General features: G+C 35.3%; 1 protein-coding gene across 1 annotated transcript; it reads left to right on the top strand.

Moving 5' to 3' along the window:
* The first annotated feature begins 302 nt into the window (after positions 1 to 302).
* Positions 303 to 24,793, top strand: LOC134842352 (uncharacterized). The gene is made up of 16 exons (XM_063858641.1): positions 303 to 412; positions 893 to 996; positions 1,235 to 1,300; positions 9,453 to 9,549; positions 10,139 to 10,255; positions 11,816 to 12,020; positions 13,794 to 13,868; positions 13,950 to 14,073; positions 21,317 to 21,697; positions 21,949 to 22,087; positions 22,728 to 22,822; positions 23,135 to 23,257; positions 23,602 to 23,713; positions 23,958 to 24,079; positions 24,259 to 24,319; positions 24,477 to 24,793. The coding sequence occupies exons 1-16, from the start codon at positions 365 to 367 to the stop codon at positions 24,627 to 24,629; spliced, it is 2,022 nt and encodes a 673-aa protein (XP_063714711.1). The 5' UTR covers positions 303 to 364; the 3' UTR covers positions 24,630 to 24,793.
* Positions 24,794 to 26,431: the final 1,638 nt, after the last annotated feature.

Below are 26,431 nucleotides of genomic sequence, written 5' to 3'. Positions count from 1 at the left end.
TATTTTCCGTCGATATGTACTTCCGGGCGAATGTTACACTGATCACAAATTTCCAGTCTGTATTTATCGATACTCTCAATTTTTTGAAAAATTTTATTTCCTGTTCGAATCACGACTGAACGGGCTTTAATATAATAGATCATTCAACCCATTCAGGATGATTATTCGTATAATCGGTTGGAACAAAAATGAAATACAATCAGCTGAGCTAGTGCCTGCGTTCGAGACCAACAAATTTTCATAGGTCCGAAATCGTTCGTGAAAACTCTTAATTTGCAATGATATTGGTAGTTCTCTAAAGTTTCTTTTTCAGAATCACTGTTGTTCCAAGATCGCATGCTGATTCACAATTCCCTAGTCGGCGATGAAAATTGACTTGGAAGCAGCAATATCTGGATTATTTAATCACCCGGTAAGTGGTATGTTTAAATGTTAACTTCTAGAATAAATTCATAGCGCTCTTTTTAACAGTTTGAAAATCTGAGTTGTTGAACTTAAAATAACTAACTGACAAAATTACTGATATTTTTGAAAACAGCGTTATGTGTCTGAGTCATGGTTGAAAAAATCTTTACCTGAAAACTCGCATTATTTTTCATATAAGTTGTACGAAGCAAAGCTGTTTAAAAATCAGAGTTTTCGAATTTGAATGATTAAACTGACAAAATGACTGTGATGCTTTTGATGACAACATCGTTATGTGTCTGAGGCATGCTTGAAAAACTGTGTTGCTGAAACCTTCTTTTGTTTTTAATTTAAGTCGGTCGCGAAGCAATCATATTTCAATTAATTATTTTTGCTTAGCGAAAAATAGGCCATCCAAAGAAATTGAACCCAATTCAAAAAAATGCTACCCAATATTTTTTTGTTATCATCTAAGGTTTTATTTTAGCTATATGAGAAGAACTTGAGCTTCAAGGAGATAGTGGATGATTGCAAAGATTTTTTTGAAGAATCGGGCTTCTCACATGTGCAGAATAAATCTTCTGCAGCTAAGTTAGTTTCTTATGCCTGTTCGTCTTTTAATGGATTTTTTTTGAAATACTTGATGAATAAATTTTCATTAAAATTCACTGGTCAAATGTAGTTTTAACATTCCTGCTCAAAGTATGCTTCTAAATGTTATCTGAAAAAAATTAAAAACAAAATGCCAACGTTGATTGAATCAATTACTGCAATAACCTACAGTGCAATGCGCAGTTTCGTTTGACACGGGAAAATATGTTTTGTTTAGGGAGCGCGAAAATCATGACAGAAGTTTTTATGAAACCATGTTGCCCCTGCTACTGCAAATAACACGGTAAGGACGGACCAATGTCTAAATTTTATCAAGAACCAACTTTGCCATTAAAAATCAAGAATAAAGCCAAAAAAAACATTTATCTCCGTTCATTTTCACAAGTATATTGTCATAATCGTTCTAATTGTTGCTAGTTACAACATGTTTTGGCAAATATTACTTCGTTTATGGTATTCTTTTTTTTGTGTGTTCCAGTTTAAAAAAATTTCTGCACATTGGTCTTGCTCCATCTCATATTCGCGTTCATCGCTGAATGTTGCGATATCATCAAGTTTTGTCTGAGGTTATAGCAGCAAAGCGAGAAATAGAGATGCCTCAAAAGTTTTATTAAAATGGTTCGATGCTTAGAAGTAAAATATGCCTGTGTTGTTATTAGCCTTCTAATAAGCGTATTCATATGCTTTATAAGCAGGCATTTAATCTTTTTTTCTGTTCAGCTAGATGTAAGATTATCGTTTAATGAAGTTTACTTTTAAGCGCAATTGCGTTTCCTGGGTGTAATAAGCAAGTTTTGTACTGATCAAATCTGTACGGTTAAAAGAGTATGATCTACCAGATGAAGTGATCTCTGCCATGTCGGTGGTAGACTAGATAGGCATTGGCAAGAATGAAGTGCGAAGTTTTTCGTTCATAAGCCAATATGTCGAAAAGCGGAATTATTGTTCCGACCACTGAAAGTGGGGAGAAACTTCGCTTACGGGTCTGTTTTAATTTTTTTCTTTTATAAAATTTTTTTCCCAGAAAAATCAGGTGCCAAAAATATAATCAATAAAATTTGTTGAGATTATATAGGATAAAGGCCTTTCAGTCGTGATTGGAACGATATTTAAAAATTCTCAGTTTCGAGATAAACCGGTTGCAAATCGTTCATTCTTAGTCTGATTTATGGCTATAATCTTTTCATTTAAGCTGTGAAAACTTAGTTTTACTTAAGTAAAATTAGTTTGCGAAGTTTTTTTAGCGCTATCTTGGGAATTTTCTACTGATTTTTCCAAAATATTTTCTTTTCATTTTTCGAAGAAAACTGTTGCTAAATATGCTTAATTAGCAAACAATTGCCACAAAGAATAAAATTTCAAACAATTGCCACAAAGAATGACTTACAGAAAATCTGAAAAAAACTCAGAAAGCTTATAAATATAACCCTATTACAGAAAATTTATCAGATATGAAAATGATACACAACGAAAAGAGAGCTGGATCAAAAGAAACATAGACGCTCGTTTCAGAAAAACAAAATACGAAACATTTTTTTCCCAAAAGTTTTCTAACCAGAAAGAGACAGACTTTTAAATTTTGTGCGACAGTCGCCACAATAATTCGTAGACATCACAGTCAAGTCAAAATTTGCAAAAAAAAAATTTCTGTATAATTGGGATTTTTTTTCGAAACTTTTTGACAAACTGAAACTACGCTGTTCCATCATCTTGAATCGACTTAAAATGAAATAACACTGATTTGTTTTATGCATATGACCTATGCAGAGGACGTGGTTTACGTGTACGCTGAAATCTGTGGTGGAAGTTCGGTACGGGAAAAAATCTAGTACCCGGTTGCAATATCCTTGATTATCGCAAGCGTAAAAAACTGACAAATTTAAACGTTGATTTAAAACTTTGCTGGTAAGTTCCATTTGAGCTATAACAATGCCGATTTAGTTTTTCAAAGGAGCTACCTGAGTCAAAAGAGCTACCTGTCAAAGAAATCAAAATTTTCTTTTTTTTTTGTAATTGTTTTATGTTTGAACCTGTAAAGTCAATGCAGATAATTAATTGAAAGCGCCAGGATCTTGAAAAACTTAATCAAAAATCACACTTGGCTGTCGTTGCGAAACGTGTTTCGTTTAGAAATCAAACTTGTTTGTCGCGAAGCTTTTTTAAAATCCCCATTCATCAATACTGCATCAGTCGTCAATTTTTTTGTGTATGAGCTTCTGTGTTACTGCTGTTAAATAACTGGTCTGGCTCACTTTCGCTTTTTCAATATCCTTTATTCAATAACTGTTGACCCTAGTAATTACCTTACTTAATTTTCATTGCTAACATCTGAAAAGAAATTATCTGGTCGCATTGAACAGTTTAAATGCTTACGCGAAAACAATGTTTACGCGAGAGAAGCGTCATAAAACGTGAGCTATCCAAAAGCGCAGTAAGTTTCAATATAAATTTAATGCTAACAAGGATAGTCTAAAATTGGTGTTCTTTTGTAATTTTAGATTTTTTTGAGCCTAAAACCTAAATAAAATATCTTTTATTTAAAGATCGGTACTCGATCGCCTTACGGCTGTTATTTGAAAGATACAATTGTGGTGCCCTGTCCCAGATCTGGTTTTAATGCTTAAGCCAGCCAAAATGTACTGAATGATTTAGAAAGCAAAAACGTTAAAACAGCTGCAATAATGGTAGGAACGAATGATCTAGAAGAAAGGGATGGCTGTGATGGGAATTTAATTGAAACAGAAAAAAAACGAAGAAACTGGTAACATTATAGAGGAATGAAAACTTCAGAGAAGTATTAATGAAAATATTTGGGTAGTCTGGAAAACACAAGAAGTGAAAGCGCTGATCAAAATGTACAAAAAACTTGAGATATCTTGGAATTGCTTACCATGGAACTAAAATTGGAATGAGTTTTTTGCCCTCAGATGGTTTGCACCCGAAACCTGAAAAGATACATTAAGCACTCATTTGAGGGCCGGCTTGCTGAGGAGCAGAAGAGATCTGTTTTTTTTTAACTGACTCAAACCGTTCTTGGCGATTAAGATACGATGAAGTGAAATGTAAGAAAACATAAAAAAGAACATTAGGAAACTACGCACCCCATAAAATACGAGAAACAGCTGACGAAACTACTCAATAAAGCTACTTGAAGATATACCAACAAACACATCTGACAACAAGAAGAGGAGTCTAATTAAAAAATTCGAAACTCTTGATATTGAACTTGAAACGAAAAGTTTTTAGTTTGGGTCAACTTTTTGAGAATTTTTTAATGGCTTTCGAATCACAACTGATTCGAACAATTTGGTTTAACACTCGACCCATTCCGATGATTGTTTGTGGTACCTGATTTTGCGTGGAAAAAAGAAAAAACTAAAACACACCCGAATACAAAGTTCCTCCCCATTCTCAACGGTCAGATTAAAAGTTTGTTTCGATGCAGTCAACGTAAGAAGATAAGCAAGCGTATGGATTTAGATGTATTTTTTGGAAAAACATCGCCCGGTTGAACTTACATAGCTGATTCAGTATGATTTCATGGTTCAAATTTTTCAGAGGTAAATCAGAGATGAAAATGATACACAACGTAAAGAGAGCTGGATCAAAAGAAACATAGACCCTCGTTTCAGAAAAACAAAATACGAAACATTTTTTCCCAAAAGTTTTCTAACCTGAAAAAAACAGACTTTTAAATTTTGTGCGACAGTCGCCACAATATTTCGTAGACATCACAGTCAAGTCAAAATTTGCAAAAAAAAACTTACTGTATAATTGGGATTTTTTTCGAAACTTTTTGACATACTGAAACTGTGCTGTTCCATCATCTTGAATCGACTTAAAATGAAATAACACTGATTTGTTTTATGCATATGACCTATGCAGAGGACGTGGTTTACGTGTACGCTGAAATCTGTGGTGGAAGTTCGGTACGGGAAAAAATCTAGTACCCGGTTGCAATATCCTTGATTATCGCAAGCGTAAAAAACTGACAAATTTAAACGTTGATTTAAAACTTTGCTGGTAAGTTCCATTTGAGCTATAACAATGCCGATTTAGTTTTTCAAAGGAGCTACCTGAGTCAAAAGAGCTACCTGTCAAAGAAATCAAAATTTTCTTTTTTTTTTGTAATATTTTATGTTTGAACCTGTAAAGTCAATGCAGATAACTAATTGAAAGCGCCAGGATCTTGAAAACGTAATCAAAAATCACACTTGGCTGTCGTTGCGAAACGTGTTTTGTTTAGAAATCAAACTTGTTTGTCGCGAAGCTTTTTTAAAATCCCCATTCATCAATACTGCATCAGTCGTCAATTTTTTTTGTGTATGAGCTTCTGTTTTACTGCTGTTAAATAATTGATCTGGCTCACTTTCACTTTTTCATTATCCTTTATTCATTAACTTCGGACCCTAGTAATTACCTTACTTAATTTTCATTGCTAACATCTGAAAAGAAATTATCTGGTCGCATTGAACAGTTTAAATGCTTACGCGAAAACAATGTTTACGCGAGAGAAGCGTCATAAAACGTGAGCTATCCAAAAGCGCAGTAAGTTTCAATATAAATTTAATGCTAACAAGGATGGTCCAAAATTGGTGTTCCTTTTGTAATTTTGGATTTTTTTGAGCCTAAAACCTAAATAAAATATCTTTTATTTAAAGATCGGTACTCGATCGCCTTACGGCTGTTATTTGAAAGATACAATTGTGGTGCCCTGTCCCAGATCTGGTTTTAATGCTTAAGCCAGCCAAAATGTACTGAATGATTTAGAAAGCAAAAACGTTAAAACAGCTGCAATAATGGTAGGAACGAATGATCTAGAAGAAAGGGATGGCTGTGATGGGAATTTAATTGAAACAGAAAAAAACGAAGAAACTGGTAACATTATAGAGGAATGAAAACTTCAGAGAAGTATTAATGAAAATATTTGGGTAGTCTGGAAAACACAAGAAGTGAAAGCGCTGATCAAAATGTACAAAAAACTTGAGATATCTTGGAATTGCTTACCATGGAACTAAAATTGGAATGAGTTTTTTGCCCTCAGATGGTTTGCACCCGAAACCTGAAAAGATACATTAAGCACTCATTTGAGGGCCGGCTTGCTGAGGAGCAGAAGAGATCTGTTTTTTTTTAACTGACTCAAACCGTTCTTGGCGATTAAGATACGATGAAGTGAAATGTAAGAAAACATAAAAAAGAACATTAGGAAACTACGCACCCCATAAAATACGAGAAACAGCTGACGAAACTACTCAATAAAGCTACTTGAAGATATACCAACAAACACATCTGACAACAAGAAGAGGAGTCTAATTAAAAAATTCGAAACTCTTGATATTGAACTTGAAACGAAAAGTTTTTAGTTTGGGTCAACTTTTTGAGAATTTTTTAATGGCTTTCGAATCACAACTGATTCGAACAATTTGGTTTAACACTCGACCCATTCCGATGATTGTTTGTGGTACCTGATTTTGCGTGGAAAAAAGAAAAAACTAAAACACACCCGAATACAAAGTTCCTCCCCATTCTCAACGGTCAGATTAAAAGTTTGTTTCGATGCAGTCAACGTTAGAAGATAAGCAAGCGTATGGATTTAAATGTATTTTTTTTGGAAAAACTTCACCCGGTTGAACTTACATAGCTGATTCAGTATGATTTCATGGTTCAAATTTTTCAGAGGTAAATCAGAGATGAAAATGATACACAACGAAAAGAGAGCTGGATCAAAAGAAACATAGACGCTCGTTTCAGAAAAACAAAATACGAAACATTTTTTCCCAAAATTTTTCTATCCAGAAAGACTTTTAAATTTTGTGCGACAGTCGCCACACTATTTCGTAGACATCACAGTCAAGTCAAAATTTGCAAAAAAAAAACATTCTGTATAATTGGGATTTTTTAAGAAACTTTTTGACATACTGAAACCACGCTGTTCCATCATCTTGAATCGACTTAAAATGAAATAACACTGATTTGTTTTATGCATATGACCTATGCAGAGGACGTGGTTTACGTGTACGCTCGAATCTGTGGTGGAAGTTCGGTACGGGAAAAAATCTAGTACCCGGTTGCAATATCCTTGATTATCGCAAGCGTAAAAAATTGACAAATTTAAACGTTGATTTAAAACTTTGCTGGTAAGTTCCGTTTGAGCTATAACAATGCCGATTTAGTTTTTCAAAGGAGCTACCTGAGTCAAAAGAGCTACCTGTCAAAGAAATCAAAATTTTCTTTTTTTTGTAATATTTTTTGTTTGAACCTGTAAAGTCAATGCAGATAATTAATTGAAAGCGCCAGTATCTTGAAAAACTTAATCAAAAATCACCCTTGGCTGTCGTTGCGAAACGTGTTTCGTCTAGAAATCAAACTTGTTTGTCGCGAAGCTTTTTTAAAATCCCCATTCATCAATACTGCATCAGTCGTCAATTTTTTTTTGTGTATGAGCTTCTGTGTTACTGCTGTTAAATAACTGATCTGGCTCACTTTCGCTTTTTCAATATCCTTTATTCAATAACTGTTGACCCTAGTAATTACCTTACTTAATTTTCATTGCTAACATCTGAAAAGAAATTATCTGGTCGCATTGAACAGTTTAAATGCTTACGCGAAAACAATGTTTACGCGAGAGAAGCGTCATAAAACGTGAGCTATCCAAAAGCGCAGTAAGTTTCAATATAAATTTAATGCTAACAAGGATAGTCCAAAATTGGTGTTCCTTTTGTAATTTTAGATTTTTTTGAGCCTAAAGCCTAAATAAAATATCTTTTATTTAAAGATCGGTACTCGATCGCCTTACGGCTGTTATTTGAAAGATACAATTGTAGTGCCCTGTCACAGATCTGGTTTTAATGCTTAAGCCAGCCAAAATGTACTGAATGATTTAGAAAGCAAAAACGTTAAAACAGATGCAATAATGGTAGGAACGAATGATCTACAAGAAAGGGATGGCTGTGATGGGAATTTAATGGAAATAGAAAAAAAAATGAAGAAACTGGTAACATTATAGAGGAATGAAAACTTCAGAGAAGTATTAATGAAAATATTTGGGTAGTCTGGAAAACACAAGAAGTGAAAGCGCTGATCAAAATGTACAAAAAACTTGAGATATCTTGGAATTGCTTACCATGGAACTAAAATTGGAATGAGTTTTTTGCCCTCAGATGGTTTGCACCCGAAACCTGAAAAGATACATTAAGCACTCATTTGAGGGCCGGCTTGCTGAGGAGCAGAAGAGATCTGTTTTTTTTTAACTGACTCAAACCGTTCTTGGCGATTAAGATACGATGAAGTGAAATGTAAGAAAACATAAAAAAGAACATTAGGAAACTACGCACCCCATAAAATACGAGAAACAGCTGACGAAACTACTCAATAAAGCTACTTGAAGATATACCAACAAACACATCTGACAACAAGAAGAGGAGTCTTATTAAAAAATTCGAAACTCTTGATATTGAACTTGAAACGAAAAGTTTTTAGTTTGGGTCAACTTTTTGAGAATTTTTTAATGGCTTTCGAATCACAACTGATTCGAACAATTTGGTTTAACACTCGACCCATTCCGATGACTGTTTGTGGTACCTGATTTTGCGTGGAAAAAAGAAAAAACTAAAACACACCCAAATACAAAGTTCCTCCCCATTCTCAACGGTCAGATTAAAAGTTTGTTTCGACGCAGTCAACGTTAGAAGATAAGCAAGCGTATGGATTTAAATGTATTTTTTTTGGAAAAACCTCGCCCGGTTGAACTTACATAGCTGATTCAGTATGATTTCATGGTTCAAATTTTTCAGAGGTAAATCAGAGATGGATCATCAATGATCCAGCTCACAAAAGTGCCATTATGATCAGCTATGAAACAGCGATGTTGAATGGATATTTAGGATTACTAATTGTTGCAATTTCGCCAATTTTTGTGTTGATTCAATGTTTTTAATCTTCAATGACAGTGCCTATACATAGCAACCTTGATTTCTGCTGTTATTTTTTTTCTAGTATTGCGAAATAGTGAATCAAATTGATTTTCTATGAATTCAAAATCAAGTAAACACATTATTTATTAGCTGGTATGTTTTCACGCACATCCAAACTTCTGTAAAAAAATGATAAAAGTGTTCCAATTTATATATTTTTTCAAAGATGGAATCCTTGCTAAGGATTCAGTTTCTCTCCTTTTTGAAAGCGCTTTCAAATGATTCAAGACTTGTCCTCATCGAAGTTTTTTGGCCTACTGGTTTGATCTAGCCCGAATAGTTTGTAAATAGCAGAAATGTTTTCGATCACTGAATAATCAGAAAATCAATTTCTTGAAAAGTGGGTCCTTTTTTTCTCCCGCATGAGATGCTTCTTGTAATTTGTTTTTGTTCGCGTTTGTGGATCGAAAAAAGTCGAAATTTTGACATTACAAAAGATTTTTCTTTCAATTTGGATTTTAGGTTGCGGGACCAGTCTGAACGCAATGTGAGCAGTCACGTTCGCATGTTGCACAAGTGGTGGAATGAAAACAAGACGATACTGCATCGAAACCTTAGCGTAAGTTAAACCGAGCATAAATGTTTTAACCTTCAATCCATAATACCCCTGTGCTAAATTGTACAAGAGACAGCGAACTCTGAAATCAAATCTTTCCAGTATCAACTACAGGTGTTTTTTATTGATTTTATTCATTTTTTCGTTAAAAGGAAAATAAAAAATTTAAACATTTCTGGTGTTAATTTTTTCTGCGGGTTGAGTGCATCAAAGTTCATGAAAATCCGAATTCTGATATCTTTGTTTGCTCAAAAGTTCATCCTTTATTCCTTTTTGACTATAGACGATTTGACATTGCGTTGGGAAACTGAAAACGTAACTGATTATTTGGTGCTCCTTTTGCTCGTTTTTCTTTATTCGAATTGGATCCTTTTCTGATTCATGATGTAATGAACGACAAGTTTTGACCATTAACCATTTGGTTTGTTGTCTTAGAAAACAGTATTGAATCATTGTTTTATTCCGAAAAGTTTTAGATTTTATGGAACTCATCATCTTCTATTCATCTGAAAAAATGATGAATTTAAATTTACGTATTTAAAAAGTAAATAAGTTATTATTGCTGTCATGATTGTTGTTTTTTGGGCTTTAGCAGCTGGAGGCACTGGTGAGTCATAGAGACATGACACTTAGGGTGTCCAAAGAAGTGCTGCAGAGGTCGCATGACATGGACGAGGGGCTTCTACTAGGGTCCATACAGCCTCTGTCGGTGAGAAACTAATATCTCGGACTAGCATTTTGAGCTATATTGTTTTTTATGACAAAATTGAATCAATAGAAGAGAAATTTTAAAGTTTTTTTCTCTTAATTTTTTTCTAGGGTGCTACGGCAATAGTTCAATATGGCTGTGCATCTAGTCGAAAGATATGACGGTTCTTATCGTTGTCTCTTTGAATTATATCACTTTTTCTGACAATCTAGATCAAAATAATTTTGAATTCAGAAATAATTAAATCTGTGTTTTGTTAAATATTGCCAGATTTGCGTAGGCTATCATCAGTGGGAGTTTGAAACTCCCTTTCTCTATCCTCTCCAGAATCTAAACGTCATTGATAAATATTATATGTTTAACTATTTGCTGATTTTGGTACCACAATTAATCATCGGACTGGGCTGAGTGATATATCATATTGAAGCCCTTTCAGTCGTGATTCGAACGACATTTAAAAAAATTCAAGAAATTTTCTCTGCCGAAAAAAACCGGTTTAAAATTTTTGATTTTTGGTCTAATTTTGAGCTAATAAGGCGACAATGTATGCTTACAATAGCTTATTTAAGCTTAATTTTAGCCGCGAAGACTTAAACAAAAATAAAGGTAGTTTTTGGTGCAATTTTGGGAATCAAAGAATTGAAAACTCAAAAAAAATTTCTGAAAAAAACTTTGAAGTTTTTGAAATTTTTTAAAATGTTTTTTTTTTTTGTTTTCCTTGTCATTTTTTGTCAAAAACTGTTTTCCAATTGACCTATTTTACTATGGCTCTCAAATATGCTTAGATTCTATTTTGTTTTGTTCAGATCTTTTTATCAAAACATGCAGAAAAAAATGACACCATTTTGAAAAAACTTTTCTGATTATTTTTAAGACTGTGGTCGGAACATTCTGTGCTACTTGCACAGTAACCGGCTATCTATTTTTCTTTGTGTTTTCCACGCAAAATCAGGTACCACAAATAAATATCAGAAAGGGTTGAGTGATATAAATTAAAGTTCTGGCAATCGTGATTCGAACGACATAAAAAAAATTTTAAGAAGTTTTTTCAGTGTCGAGAAAAACCGGTTTGAAGTTTTTGATTTTTGGTCTAATTTCGAAGTAATATGGTGTGAGCGTGTAGTCTTACAATAGTTTGTTTAAGCTTACTATAAGCCATGAAAACCTAGTTGTACTCAAATAAAAGTAGTAAAAAATTCCAAAAATTTCTGCAGAAATGTTTGAAAAAATTTGTTTAAATTTTTTTTCCAGTTTTATTTTTGTTTTTCAAGTCAATTTTCTTCAAAAACTGTTTTCCGAATTTTTTTTACTATGACTGTCAAATATGCCGAAGTTCATTTTTCGGAAAAAACCATGCGGAAAAACAACGGCACTAATTTAAAAAAAATGTTTTTGTATTTTTCTAAGACTGTGGTCGGAACATTCTGTGCTACTTGCACAGTAACCGGTTATCCTTGTTGTCATATGTACTTGTTTGGAGAAATAAAAGTCAATCAATAGTTGATATTAAATCCAAGTATTTTTGTCTAAAATTGGTGCATCAAACAAAGCTAATTTCAGCCTGAAGGCGACTCCGATTCTAAGAAAGACGAAAATGCAGGTGTGAGCAGAGAGTCAGACCAGATCAAGGACTCATCCAGTCTTCTAGAGTTACCCCCCGACATAGGGGACGATGAGGGGGAGATTCAACTGTCTCCGGGTAGTCCGGCAGACAGTGCCGAGTTGTCCCACTCGTACAGAGACGACAGGGAAATCATAATTCCAGGTCGGTCGGGTCATTTACAATTTGCGGCTACCGCCTTGAAAAGTTTTAGAGGGCTGGATAAAGTGTCTGGATAAAGTGTTTTAAAGTGTCAGAGCTTTATGCGAAAAATATCCAAATTGGACCTTAAAAAGACGTACGAATCAAACAGCGAGCTAGTCTTAGCGCTGAATATGATTCCTGCGCTTAGTTTTGTGCCGGAGTCAAAAGTGGAAATCGGGTTCGACCTAGTCATTGAGGAAATATGCAGTGTGGCAACCAAACTGGATATTTCACAAAACGATCTCGAAAAATTAGACGAGCTCACTGCTTATTTCCAAAAAACGTACATTAGAGGGGATTTGATTGGCCGAAAAACACTTTTTCCTATTTCTCTTTGGAACCATTATCAAAATACTGTGTGTGGTCTAGCCCGAACCACAAATGCAGTTGAAGGGTGGCATCTAGGTGTAACCGCTTTGTTTCAAGGCAGCCATCCTTCAATACATACGTTTCTCGAAAAAATTCAACTAGATTCCTACAATCAAAAGTTCAACATTTTGAAGGCATCCAGCGGCACTATCAACTTATCCCGGAAAAAGTACCGTGATCTGAATGAAAAAGTTCAACAGATAACAATTTCATACACAGAGTCTAACTTATTGTCTTATATCCGTTCACTTGCCCATTTAACCTATTAAACTTTGTTTTAGTTTTTGCCTAATTTTTCCTTAATTTAAATTTGTTTGATCAACTTTTTTATAGACGTCTCCTTGCACCCTCCCGGAGAACGCCGAAACGCAATGCTACGACTCGCATTCGAAAATGCTGTCTCTAGCAATTTGATCCCAGAGCAGTTGCTCTTATTTGCGGGACGCTAGGTTGGGGGTAGGGGCCTGACGGCCCTTTGAGTATTGCGCCTAGCGAAAAAAAGTTGATCAAAATTGAGAATTGATATTTTGTATCAAATAGAATGGCAAGTGATTCGTAATGAAAATGATTTCAAAGCTTTAGAATTTTGCAAAAACTCAATTTCAATTTTGTACCGACTTGAGTTGTCTGGAAAATCAGGCCATTTTTGGCAAAGTTGGTTTTGATTAATTGGAAATCCTTTTCAAGTTCAACTATAGTCTAAGCTGTTTTGAAGTTTGAGTTTTATTTTAAAGGCCAAGTGATTAGCAAGGTCATTTATGTTCGAAATTTGTGCAGCAGAAATTTTGCCGTTTCTTTGATTTTAACCGACGCTTTGTTTTGGCTTTGATCGATTAACCGCTTTATTTTCAATTCTCAGTTTTTTTGTTATTTTATTATGGTATCTTATGTCGTGGGCGATTTTAGAACGAGGTATCTTTTGAAATGGTATCTTATTGACTGGGATCTTCTCGTTTGGGATCTTAAGGTAAGGGATCTTTTGTCATGTAATCATTTTTTATTTTGCCAAAAAAAATTTTTGAATTGAGATATTGAGATAAATGTAGTTAAGTTAGCACCCTATCAAGTCAGTTCAATGTCTTTTAACAGATGGACTGCCGCACATAAAACTGCCTATGTGCGTTCATAATTGAATATACAGAAAATGTTGCTGTGAAAAAAAAAGCGCTACCTTGACTTAAGGTTAAATCACCAATTATTACACAACCGAACTTTGTTCTTTTCAAAAGTATCATTGACATTTTTAAGCTAGCAATATAGTTCAGTGGTCAAGATTAATATTAAACCTGTTTGTTCATAATCAATTTGATGTCAAATTACCAAGTTTCAGCAAAACTATTGTAAGTGATCTGTTTTTTTTTTCAGGCGCTTCGAAACCTTTCTTGCTCACTATGCCATCAGCAACGCCTCTTGAGCAATCTCCACTCAAAAACCTGAAAAGTAAGCATATTTGAATTATTTTTAGCAGCCATGATCATATTGTAAATGTTTTCAGCTTGAGTCATTAGGTGCCTTGTTTAGATGCTGATTCTTCTCAAAGTAATTTAGACGTCAACAGGAACCATGTGAACAAAAAGAGCCGCAAGACGACTCATATTCAAATGAATCCCGCCGAAATCTGGGAGGAGTTTCTCAGGCGCCAGAAGTATGTTATTTTCCCACAATCTCATAGTGTCAAAATGTTATTGGGTTATTAAAGAAGTTAAAAAATCAATTATTTAAGTTGATGTTTTAAGTTGAACAGTTTTTTTGCTTTCCTTGTTGCACCACTCACTTACACTTACAAGAATCGAATTTACCTTCTTAGTGAAATTCGTCGTATGATTATATAAACCTCTTGTTGGCTAATTTTGCTTTTGAAGAAACGTTTAAATGTGACTTTATCGCGTTTTTTCTGCATTTTGTTTTTTTAATCGTTTTGCATTTTATCTAATTAAAAAAGAAAAATTATAGTTCAATCTGCCATGCTGCTATCCCAGAATTAGAGTGTTAATAATTCAGATTTAATAGCTCCATAAAAATTGTTTAAAAAAATAGGTGTGGTTGTTACAAAAATGTCATTTTTTCCCTTATTTACACTAGCGAACTTTAGTGAGCGTTCGTGTAATAGTACGTCTATTCTTTTTTCTAAGCCAAGTCGAAAATATTGGTGCCACTTTTGGTGGCACCATTGCGGATTTTTGATAGCATGTGCTTTGAAATTCGAATAGTATCAAGTTGATGCCTTTTTATTTCATCAAACGAACCAAAAAAGCTATGTGTTTCAAACAACATAACAATAATAAAAACTTGATTTCAGAATTTTATAACTCATTATATTTCGCAATTTTTTGAAATGCATACTTTATACATAATGTGGCTTTACGCTTTCCATGTTATTACTTGCTAAGTTAGTGAGGATGCCTTCAGCTTGTTATATTCTAAATAATTACTTGCAAAGTTCTGTCTATTTGTGTTTGGTGCCAGTTTTGCTGCATGGCATTGGCAATTTATTAGCATATGTAGCTGTTTTGTTTGTGACCAAAGTTTGCCGATTGTTAAGCGTTTGTGGCCGAGAGGGCAGGGCGTGAGATTCCAAATCTCGAGGTCGCATGTTCGAAGCCAATAAGTAGCAAAGTTTCAGTAACTCGAGGCTAATTCTATTTTTTCTTATTTCATTTTACAAAGCTGCTTTTTTGTTGTGTTCTCGCTAGTGTTTGTGAAGCGCAGCTGCGCCTCTGTGTATCAATATCAAACTTAATTTAAAAATCGGGAAGTTCTATTGCTCTCAGTATATAAAATAGAATCAAAATCCCCTTCTTCTAAATCGGTTAACATCTTATAGCTGCTTCCTTTCTGCGAGAGTTCTACGAACGATAGAATTTCAACGGCATATTTCATCTTTTCTTTTTTCGCAATTTTTTTGCGGTTTCTCATTTTTTGTTTAATTTTGTTTAATTTCTTTAAGTCGCCGTTTTTGCTTTTGTCTGCATACCGACTGCGGGGCCTTACCGAAACCGAGTACACGAGATGATGGTTCACGGTATGGATATTTTCAACCTGAGTTCTAATATGCCATGGACTTTCTTACTGATCTGAATCTTATAGCAAGCAGCAAGGCTGGCCATTTTGGGCGAGAACAATGCCTGAGTTTTGGAAACAGACCAGCGAAGCTGTGGAGTAAACGAGCATTTAATCATTGGAATGCCTCACAAGTACAAGAAGGTATTTCACTGAGAGAAGAAAATATTAGGATCCAAGAGTTCTTCTCTTTATTCGCAGAAGCATGCAAGTTGACAGCATCAAGTTGCAAAATCACAGCAACTCAATATGTCCCTAGGAATTGCAATGGGGAATTTTTTTAAAGTTTTATCTAATTAAAAAAGAAAATTATAGTTCAATCTGCCATGCTGCTATCCCAGAATTAGAGTGTTAATAATTCAGATTTAATAGCTCCATAAAAATTGTTTAAAAAAATAGGTGTGGTTGTTACAAAAATGTCATTTTTCCCTTATTTACACTAGCGAACTTTAGTGAGCGTTCGTGTAATAGTACGTCTATTCTTTTTTCTAAGCCAAGTCGAAAATATTGCTGCCACTTTTGGTGGCACCATTGCGGATTTTTGATAGCATGTGCTTTGAAATTCGAATAGTATCAAGTTAACACAGTTGATGCCTTTTTATTTCATCAAACGAAACAAAAAAGCTATGTTTCAAACAACATAACAATAATAAAAACTTGATTTCAGAAATTTTCTAACTCATTATATTTCGCAATTTTTTGAAATGCATACTTTATACATAATGTGGCTTTACGCTTTCCATGTTATTACTTGCTAAGTTAGTGAGGATGCCTTTAGCTTGTTATATTCTAAATAATTACTTGCAAAGTTCTGTCTATTTGTGTTTGGTGCCACTTTTGCTGCATGGCATTGGCAATTTATTAGCATATGTAGCTGTTTTGTTTGTGACCAAAGTTTGCCTATTGTTAAGCGTTTGTGGCCGAGAGGGCAGGGCGTGAGATTCCAAATCTCGAGGTCGCATGTTCGAAGCCAATAAGTAGCAAAGTTTCAGTAACTCGAGGCTAATTCTATTTTTTCTTATTTCATTTTACAAAGCTGCTTTTTTGTTGTGTTCTAGCTAGTGTTTGTGAAGCGCAGCTGCGCCTCTGTGTATCAATATCAAACTTAATTTAAAAATCTGGAAGTTCTATTGCTCTCAGTATATAAAATAGAATCAAAATCCCCTTCTTCTAAATCGGTTGAAATCTTATAGCTGCTTCCTTTCTGCGAGAGTTCTACGAACGGCATATTTCATCTTTTCTTTTTTCGCAATTTTTTTGCGGTTTCTCATTTTTTGTTTAATTTTGTTTAATTTCTTTAAGTCGCCGTTTTTGCTTTTGTCTGCATACCGACTGCGGGGCCTTACCGAAACTGAGTACACGAGATGATGGTTCACGGTATGGATATTTTCAACCTGAGTTCTAATATGCCATGGACTTTCTTACTGATCTGAATCTTATAGCAAGCAGCAAGGCTGGCCATTTTGGGCGAGAACAATGCCTGAGTTTTGGAAACAGACCAGCGAAGCTGTGGAGTAAACGAGCATTTAATCATTGGAATGCCTCACAAGTACAAGAAGGTACTTCACTGAGAGAAGAAAATATTAGGATCCAAGAGTTCTTCTCTTTATTCGCAGAAGCATGCAAGTTGACAGCATCAAGTTGCAAAATCACAGCAATTCAATATGTCCCTAGGAATTGCAATGGGGAAATTTTTTTAAAAGCATCTATGGAAATGTCTCAGCAACCATAACAGGTCAACTGCTGTGATGTTCACCATAAACAAAATGTACGCAACAGTTCTTTCGGATCTGTAGACTTAGGGCAGAATGAATTATCCAATGAAAAAGAACCTGATACCTTAGACAACTCAACTGTGCAACCTGTACAATTAGAGCCCCACTCTTGCGAACCGTGCAGCAGCAACACTATTTTGTCATTGTTCATCCAGGTTATACGTCCTGCCGAGAATGAAGAGCAAAAAGAAACAGCTTGGTAGTGTTTCAGTGATCTTATCATCTCTATTAGGTGATGATTATTGTGCAGTCAGCAGTCAAAATTGCCAACTTTTGAACCTAATAAAAATTCTCATATTCTGCGTATAATTATTTTTGAACCGACAAAATCAAAAACAAAGGATACTAACAACACAGTTGACAAGCAAGTGTTATTGAAACAAACAAAGTCATCCAAAAAAAAAATTGACAAAACAGAAATTTCAGAACGGATTTTTCGACGACACAAGCAGCGGCACTGTCGCTTTTCGGACCACTTTCAAAAAACAGAATGGATCAAGTTATGATGAAAATTCATTTGAGCTAAATGAAATAAGAAAACAAAACTTTGACGACAAAAGCACTTGCAGAAAAGTTTGTTCTGTGATACTACGAAAAAAATGCGTGACTAACTAAAATTGAAATAAGTACCTTCTTAAATAATTGAAATACGGATGTTCTTAGAAAAAATATTGGCATCGTCACGAAGCCAAAGTTCAAGAGTTAAAAACTAAAACCGGTATTCCGAGGAAGAAAACATTTGCACAAGAATCTACTCGACTACTCAAAATAAAAATTAAACCGCACAAGAAAACTGACTAAAGGGTCCTCTAAAACAGACAAAAAATTTCTACATTTAAAATAGACGATGTCGACAACTCCAAGCTGACGGAAAAACAGGTGTTTCGACGACGAAATTGAGCTCTCAGGTGCCTAAATAATCAATTAGAAGGGAAAATGACCCAGTAAGAAAAGGGAGTTCTTCTGAAACAATCAGATTTATTTAGAAATTTAGAGAAAAAAATAAGATTTGAACCCAAATGAGAAAAATAAGTTTAACTCTAACATTCGCGACCAAGAATTTTCATTCATCGTTATTAAATTTTTTCTTGCGCATTGCACTCCACAAAATCTTTGAATAATCAAGCGTCGCGTCTCAAGTTCAGGAAAAAGTAATCATTATTTATTGAACAGATTTTCATTACCATTTTAATAAGTTGTTGAACAATTTTGGGGAGCGGTGGTGAAGTGGTTACGTCTCCGCCTCTCAATCGAAAGGTCGGATGTTCGAGGCCCACCATGATCCGTGCTCGTTGCTTGAGGGTGAAGCAACAATACCCAGCCCAGAAAAATAACCAAAAAAATTGCATGTAGTTCTTAAACAGGGGCACAACAGCGGTTCGCCGTGATGAGCTGTACAGCTCTTGTGTTGGTCCTTTCCCCCGTGGATAAATGATCTTAAATTTAATTTGAGAAAAAAAAGTCATTGTTCATTCAAAGATAGGTTTTGTTCATCGATTCCCTTCATCCAACAGACCAGTTTGAAATTGTTATATAAGTTCGTAATAACCAGTTTATGATTGTTATTTCACCCATTTGATTTTCCCGTTTCAAGGAGCATTGCTAAGAAGATGCTGACTTTTATGATCAGCTCTGCATAATTTGATCGTTCCATCTGAGAAATTAAATTGTTTTTAAATTTTTTTCTTATATAAAATTAACTATTCATGTTTCTTGAGTTATTGACGATTACTTTTGTTTTGTTTCTCTTCAATTAATTCTAGTTGATAAGAGCAAAAAAAATTTAAAAAATGAATATTCAAGTTTTGATTCAAATGCTAGTTGGACTTCGTTTCAAAAGTATTTCAACTTGTAGGGAGGTCGTTCAAATAAGAAGCCCATTCAACTTTGTTTCAAAAGTTTATTTGACCATTATTTATTGATCTCTGTACTACTCCAATTGCAGAATTCATTAGCAACTTCTGTAATCTTTTCTACTTCGATTCAATTACCTTAGCAACCCAGTCCTGATCTATTTTCAGTACCAAAATAGCCTGATACTTTTCAGGAAACAGATGCAACTGAAGAACATTGCCATACTTCTTTTTAAAAAAGTTACCGTACCAGGATGTCCTTTGATTATGTTTCTTGTTTCAAAAGATTCGAAAATGTTCAATTGCCGAAATGAAAACATATTATATTTACAAGAGTAGCTGGTTGCTGTTCAAATAGCGCAGAAACTCCCAATTACTTTTATAAAAACTTTGAAAAAAAAAAGAAAATACTGTTTTTAGTATTCTGTCGTTCTTTGTGTTGGTAATGATGGGAGGAAAGACGAAAGTTTAGAAGGTTACTAAACAATTAATCTCAATATACTCGATTTTAATTGTTCAATAAAGCTAATTACAGAACAAACAATCAACAAAAACAAAAAGTATACATTAAATGTTTTGCGGGCTTTTTTGAAAATGTTAATATCCAAGGAAACGTTAAATAAAGCTTGTTTTTTTGGAGTAAAAGATAGGTTTTCACGGCCTAAATAAAAGCTTTTACTATTATAACATCTTACTCGGTCAAATTCTGAATAAAAAACAAAAGTTTGATACGGGTTTTCCTCAAAACTTAGACCATTTTTTGAAGTTTTTAAATGTTCAAATCCTAATGAAGGTGTTTTAATATGATAATAGTCATCGGTGCATTCTGATGACTATTCGTGGTACCTGACTTTCCGCGCAAAAATACAAACATCATAAAGTTATAAGACACCCGGAGCAAAGTTCCTCCCGATTTTCAATGGTCGGAACAATAACGAGAGAATGAGTAGAGAGCCTTACAATAAGTGTTAAGGATTATAACGAGTTCACTAATTCAGGCCGTATCTTTGTTTTCCAGAAAATGTTGATCATGGCTAGATTTTTTTTGTTTTCGGTTCCTTTAATCTCAATATTGAAAAAGCAAATTGTGCTATCCAATGAAAAATTTGACGATACAGGCGCAAAATAGGTGATGCATTTTTTATTTCAAAAATACATTTTTTACACTTGCTAGAGCAAGCGCCTTGTAATCGGCTTTTAGACTTTTTTCCCGGCAACATCTTTGCTTACCTACTTGATTTTCTTGCTTGCTGTATTATTGAACCGTAAAATCTTGCAAGCCCGTTCCTACTTGGCCTAGAGGTAACGTGGTTGCCTTTGCTCTCTAAGGCCATTTGTCCCGGCAGCACATTTTTTTTTCATTAGATATGAAATTGAATTTTTTAACGGTACAATTTGAATTGTCGGACTTTCGTTTGTATACTCAAATTTTGTCGGCCTAGTTGCAACATCGCGGATTTTTCTTGTCCTGTAAGCTATTATCATGATAGTTGCAAGTGTTGTTCATTGTTATTTCAGGGCGGATTTAAAACTGTTTAAAGCTTTTACACAATCAATTTTTTATCGGCTCAGCCGATGTCTGCTCAAATATTGTCGGTTTTGCTCCGCTGTGTAAGTTTTGTTGCTTTGTTAATTATATATTCAAATGTTTTGCTCGGCGTCTTTGCCCAAAATGAATTTTTATTGAGACATGAAAGTTTTGGTAGACTTACTTTTCTCATTTTTTAAAAAAATTTTCATCTTATGTTTTTTATGTTTGTCTTGTATCGCAATTGATGCGAAGCTTTGCTTCTCCTCTGTGTAGTACTAATAATTCCAGTGGAATAAAAAATTTCTGATTAATCCAGTTTTTTTCGAGTAAGGTAGTTTTATTCTGAAGACTCTTGTAATAATTGTGGTTTCTGCGGCTCGCAGAGGATCTATGAAAGGCTATCCAGCCTGTCTAAGAATAGTCCGTTTTTCTTCTTTCCGCTTATTTCAGGCCAAATTGTTTTGTTGAGCGAATCATAAAGCTAATTACAGAACAAACAATCAACAAAAACAAAAAGTATACATTAAATGTTTTGCGGGCTTTTTTGAAAATGTTAATATCCAAGGAAACGTTAAATAAAGCTGTTTTTTTTTTGGAGTAAAAGATAGGTTTTCACGGCCTAAATAAAAGCTTTTACTATTATAACATAGTAAAAGTGATGATTTTCAGAACGGAAGAGGACTTCGCGACTCTATCTGAATTCTATGGGAGACATGGTACTGCATACACTAAGAGGTATGCCTCTCACGCACGCTCCTGGGGACCCGAGGAAAGCACCCGAATAGTGATTGACAGCTACAGAGCCACACCTAAAGCCCAGGTGCTGCACCCAAAAATAAAAGACAGAATCATTTATCACAACTTGGAAGATTTCCAGCAGTTTGAGAACAGTCTGGCTGATAATAGACGTCGAAATGCGAAGTCAGCACTTGTGAGAGGGAGCTTAAAATCACCTCAACAGACAAAGCTGGAGATGAAGTCCCGTGAAGTCAGATCGGGAAGATTGTTCAACAAAAACTCAAAAAGCGAAGGCGACAAGAGATCCTCTAGGTTGGTTCATGGGAGTTCCAATTTTGGAGGAAATTTTGAACTCGTCGACGTTTTATGTTTTTAGTTTTCTTGCATGAATAATATGAGGCTGTTCTCGGAGGAAAGTTTTATTCTGAGAGACAACTATAAATTATTCACATTGTTTGAAAACCAGTTCAATGTTTTACTCTTAATATAATTTTATTTTACTAATGATGGTTCTCTAAAGAGTTCATGGTTCCCTCATGTCAACAGAATCTGTAAATTTCCAGAACCTTTGCTTCAAGTTATCAGCGTGAACAGGCTGCTGCTGCCATGAAGTCATCAGATGCAGTTGTTGAAGATAGTTTCAGAATGTCAGACGTGGTGGACAGTGCTGTGAACGAATTAGTCATCAACAAGGAACAAGTGGTATTACTCTTGGGTTGTAGCTCAATCATTTAACTAGAAACTTCAAAACTCGCTCAAAAGAGTTGGTATCTCAAAATGATGGAAAGTTTTCTTGTATTAACTCCTTCTTTTTTCTTGATAGCCAAAGCCTTACTTCCTTTCCTCTACATTTTTCTTTGGGCTTTATTTTACACAGGTCAGACATGTTATCCGTTTTGCCGTAGCTCCCAACTTGAGGAGGCGGATGACACTGTGACCCCTCGAAGAGCAGTCGTGGCCAAGTCGATAAGACGCGCGGTCTTGAACACAAAAGTAGAAGGTTCAAATCCCGCTTAGGTCATGGCTGGATGGGTCCCAGTGTCATCCGCCTCCTCAACGAAAAACCGGCTGCGGCAAAATGGGTGACATCTCTCTCCAAAGTTGAGAGGTGGGAGCTGTGGGCCGGGGGTTATTTTAAAAAATCCTCCAACCGCACCCGCGACACTCGTGCTTAAAGGGCGTGCGTCCTCTCCAATCGGTCATTTAACTGTTCTACTTAGCGGAAAAACATTTCGGCATTTTCGATGTTCCACTACGCCTGTCATAGATCTAAAATGTGTCATTTTTCAGACAGACTTAAATCTTAGTCGCAAATTGGTTCTTCGATGCTTGATTCGCTTAGGGACCTGAGCCGAGCCGGGGATTCCGACAGCCTTTTAAAGCCATCAACCCCTTCAAAACAATCGCCAGTCAAACCATCACTTTCACCAAAAGCAGGTAAAGAGATAAAGCCCATGAAAGGTACAAATGAAAATGGCGTTTTAATATCTTGACAAATGTGTTTTACTTACAGAACGTGAACAGGTTGGTCCATATTTTGATATCAAATTTTCGCATTCGCTTTCTTGCATGCTATTTTTTCACACATCGGTACAAAAGTAACTTGTCTCTGGGAATGTACAAACATTTGTTTAGCTTCAAGGCTTTAGTTTTTCAATTTGTAGATGAAGTTTATTCAGTTCAATTTGGCGCGCTCTATTTCTTTGAAAATAAGGCTTGACTGTTTTTACTGGCATTACTTTGTTTTAGACCTGAGACGGAGGTTGAGTTTGAGCCGCCCATTTTGCTGATTCCAGGAATTTCCAGCCAGTCAAAACGGAAGGATGCCGAGGAGTTTAAACAGACCAAAGACCCAATGACTCCAAGAACTATGTGAGAACAACGGCATCATAACTAGGGGGGGGGGGGTTGGTGTGGTGATATCTGAGACAGTTCAACTTTTAGAAAACCCTTTGGCACTCAATTATAATACTTGTGCTTTGCCTATGTTCGATGTTGATTCTGTCAACGATTTGGATATAGTCTTCTGACATTGTCTTCGTATTTTTGCTTTCTTGTGATAAAATTTGGAGCAAAATGATCCTGGCCGGTTTGGACAATACATGTATACGCGTAGTCTTAATTATTTGCTTTTGATAAGCCATCAATTTTTCTCATTTTCCATTTTAAGACACGGAGTTTTTTTTATTTTGGTCTGATATTTTTTCTATTCCTAGGCCTGGTCAGAGACAATTGTTGCAGTCGGCAGGGGGGAGTACCTCGAGAGGCAACAGACCCTTCACCTCCCGACCCACAACCAAACCCAAGGACAAGTGGAACAGCCACAAGGTCAGGCAGGCACAAAAAACAGCAACTTCTATTAGGATAATGAATTCCTTAAAATATCCATGAACTCTTTAACCCTTAACCTAGATGAATTGCTTAACTAAATGAATACCTTAACCTGGTTTAAATTCAACTTTTGCCATTATAACAAAATTGAAAAATTTGAGGTACGTTTTCGGGGTCGACAAAAAGTGAGTTGCGCTGTGATGTTTGCCTGATTTGCGTTTATTCCTTGTCTTATTTACAGCCCAGTGACTTGAATGAGAGGGTGCAGGGCGCGGCCAATCACCCCTTCTTCCATGTGAACGAACGAGTGGTGGAGAAAATGGTTATGGTCACACATCTGGGCAAGAGGAGATCCACTCCATGGTAAGGGCTCAATTAAATTTCTGCTTCTTATTCCGATCCCTTTTTTCTGAAGGTTGGGAGTAACTATATTTGGGTGTTTTTTTTTCACTACAACTCAGGTTTAAATTAGCGCTGTAATTCTCTTACTCTGTAATCAACTTATTGCAATGGACTTCAAAGAGAGCTCGTCTGTGTTTCAGGTGGAAGGATTTTTATCAGAAGTCGGCCGATGAACTCACTCAGTATCTCAAGCCAGGACAGGTAAACTACCTTTCTCACTCTGTGCGAAAAGTTTTTGAAATAAAATATTTTACATTAAATTAATTTCTATGTTGGAGTTATATTTAGAAGTAGAACTAAATTATATTTTACTTGCATTTATAAATAACAGTATGCATGCACAAGAATTTCTTTTCAGATGGGACCCCCCAACACGGCAGAAGAGTTTCATCAGCAGGGTCCATTATGGGACGAAAGGGCGGATAGAGACCCCGCCCTGGAGTACATTCCAAACATCGCCAGAAAAAAGAACATCTTCACCTGGAACGAAGCTATTCTGGGTACTTCTTGATCGAATGATGACTCACTTTTAAAATCTGTACAGATGATGTTAGACTGATTGCTGCTCTTACCATATACTGGAGTCATAAATTTAGTATTTGCCATAATTGATGCTCTTATTAGATTGACTCTAAAATTTGGGTGCGAGTTACAGATTTAGTTGTTGACTTTCAAGTTTTCGACCGGTAACTGTCATTCTTAAGACGTTAAAAAGTCAAAGGAAAGTTACAGAGAGAACGATCCTTGATAAACGCAATAGCGCAAAAAAAATTAGAATTATAACAATATAAGAAAGATAACTAGAGCAGAACTTTAATTCCCAACTACTTTTGGAGCCTGATAACAAATCTGAAACTACATGTGCTTTTAAAAGAATTGAACTTGCAAAAAATTATTGAATACAAAATATTAAGGATTACATAACCTATGTGATTCTTTGATGAATATAGTCAATCTAAATAAGATTGAGAAAAACGTATTTTTCGAAGCAACAACAAAAAAGTTGCTTTCATGGCCGTATTTTTTGCTAACAATTCAAACAAAGATATAGCCAGTTGCTGTGAAAGTAGCACAGAGCGATCCGACACCCTTTTCAGTTTTTTTTTTTTGAGAAGGCAGGGGATACGGCGCTATTAAGAGCTCCACGAGCTACTTAATTACACAAGCATAGCTTGTATTATAGTATGAACTCTTTTTTTCACAACCTATAAGTCGCAAATATTGTTGCGATGCAATTGTTGCGACAAAATGTGTTCATTTTCATCCAGCTATCAAGTACAGCCCCAAAGCTAAGGATATTAACACATACTATTAAATTACAAATAGCACTTCAACTTGCAGGTATCATGGATCTGTAGCGTAGAGGTAGGCAAGGAGAGCAGCAAAAAATTAAGAGGGTTCAAACTTGGGCAGGGTCGGATGTTTATAATGCACTTTTTCGAACACTAATTAAAGTGCGTCCGCTCTATAAGTTGAGGCATATTACTTGGTAACTTTTATTTTCAAATTGACTGGTACTGCTAATGCAGCATAATTGGCTTGAGTCACTTAGCAATTATGTAGACTCATACTTGGCGTGCGTCCCTTAATAAGTTTTGTAGACTCGAAGTTTTACTCATTAAATTTTTCCTAGCAGCGTTATCTGTCATATTTTTGCTTGTGTATGCGTTCTTTTCAAGCCTCTCCTTATTTTTTTTCCTATTTTTTGCCTAAATTTTAACATTAGACTAAATCACAAGATTTCAGTGAACAGCGCAAATATGGCGTAATAAATCGATATCTAAACTCAAAGGTAGGTACACAGCTTGTATCTATAGTGAAGTTTTTATACCTTTTTCAGGTTGCAAACCTTGCTCCTCCTATGCGGGGAGATCGAAGTAAACCCAGGCCCATTCATGTTTTATGAGAACCTCAAACGTTTTGCGGAACAACACCATGTGTACATCAAGTTTCTACCTCTAAACTGTAGAAGCCTAAAAAACAAATACTAAAGTAAGCTTCCTTTCAGAAGTTTTTGACTCAAACACTATAATTGGTCTCACTGAAACTTGGCTGGATGAAACATGCAATGATCTCACCTACTTCTGTGTCAACTCATATCATGTTCCGATGTGACCGAAATAAGACATGCTCTGGTCAAACCTCAGGAGGGGGTACACTTCTTCTTATGCAAAAAAAGTTTAACCCTAAGATCCGTGAAGACTTGAATTACTTACGTTCATCCCACTTCGAAGGCATCTGGATAAAAGTTAGCCCAATCATATCAAAGCAATCAAAAAGGCAGGTAATAGCTCTTGCTTAGAATGCACACAA

This window comes from Symsagittifera roscoffensis, chromosome 3 (genome assembly GCF_963678635.1).
Source record: "Symsagittifera roscoffensis chromosome 3, txSymRosc1.1, whole genome shotgun sequence".
Taxonomy (NCBI): Eukaryota; Metazoa; Xenacoelomorpha; order Acoela; family Convolutidae; genus Symsagittifera; species Symsagittifera roscoffensis.
The sequence above is the reverse complement of the archived record's forward strand: the minus strand, read 5'-3'. Positions and strand labels throughout refer to the sequence as shown.

Bases quoted from the DNA above. Each gene is read 5' to 3' on its own strand.
- LOC134842352 (XM_063858641.1), top strand. From the start codon at position 365: ATGAAAATTGACTTGGAAGCAGCAATATCTGGATTATTTAATCACCCG. The intron at 23,258-23,601 runs GTGAGAACAACG...TTCTATTCCTAG, and splicing joins CCAATGACTCCAAGAACTAT to GCCTGGTCAGAGACAATTGT. The intron at 23,714-23,957 runs GTCAGGCAGGCA...TCTTATTTACAG, and splicing joins ACAAGTGGAACAGCCACAAG to CCCAGTGACTTGAATGAGAG.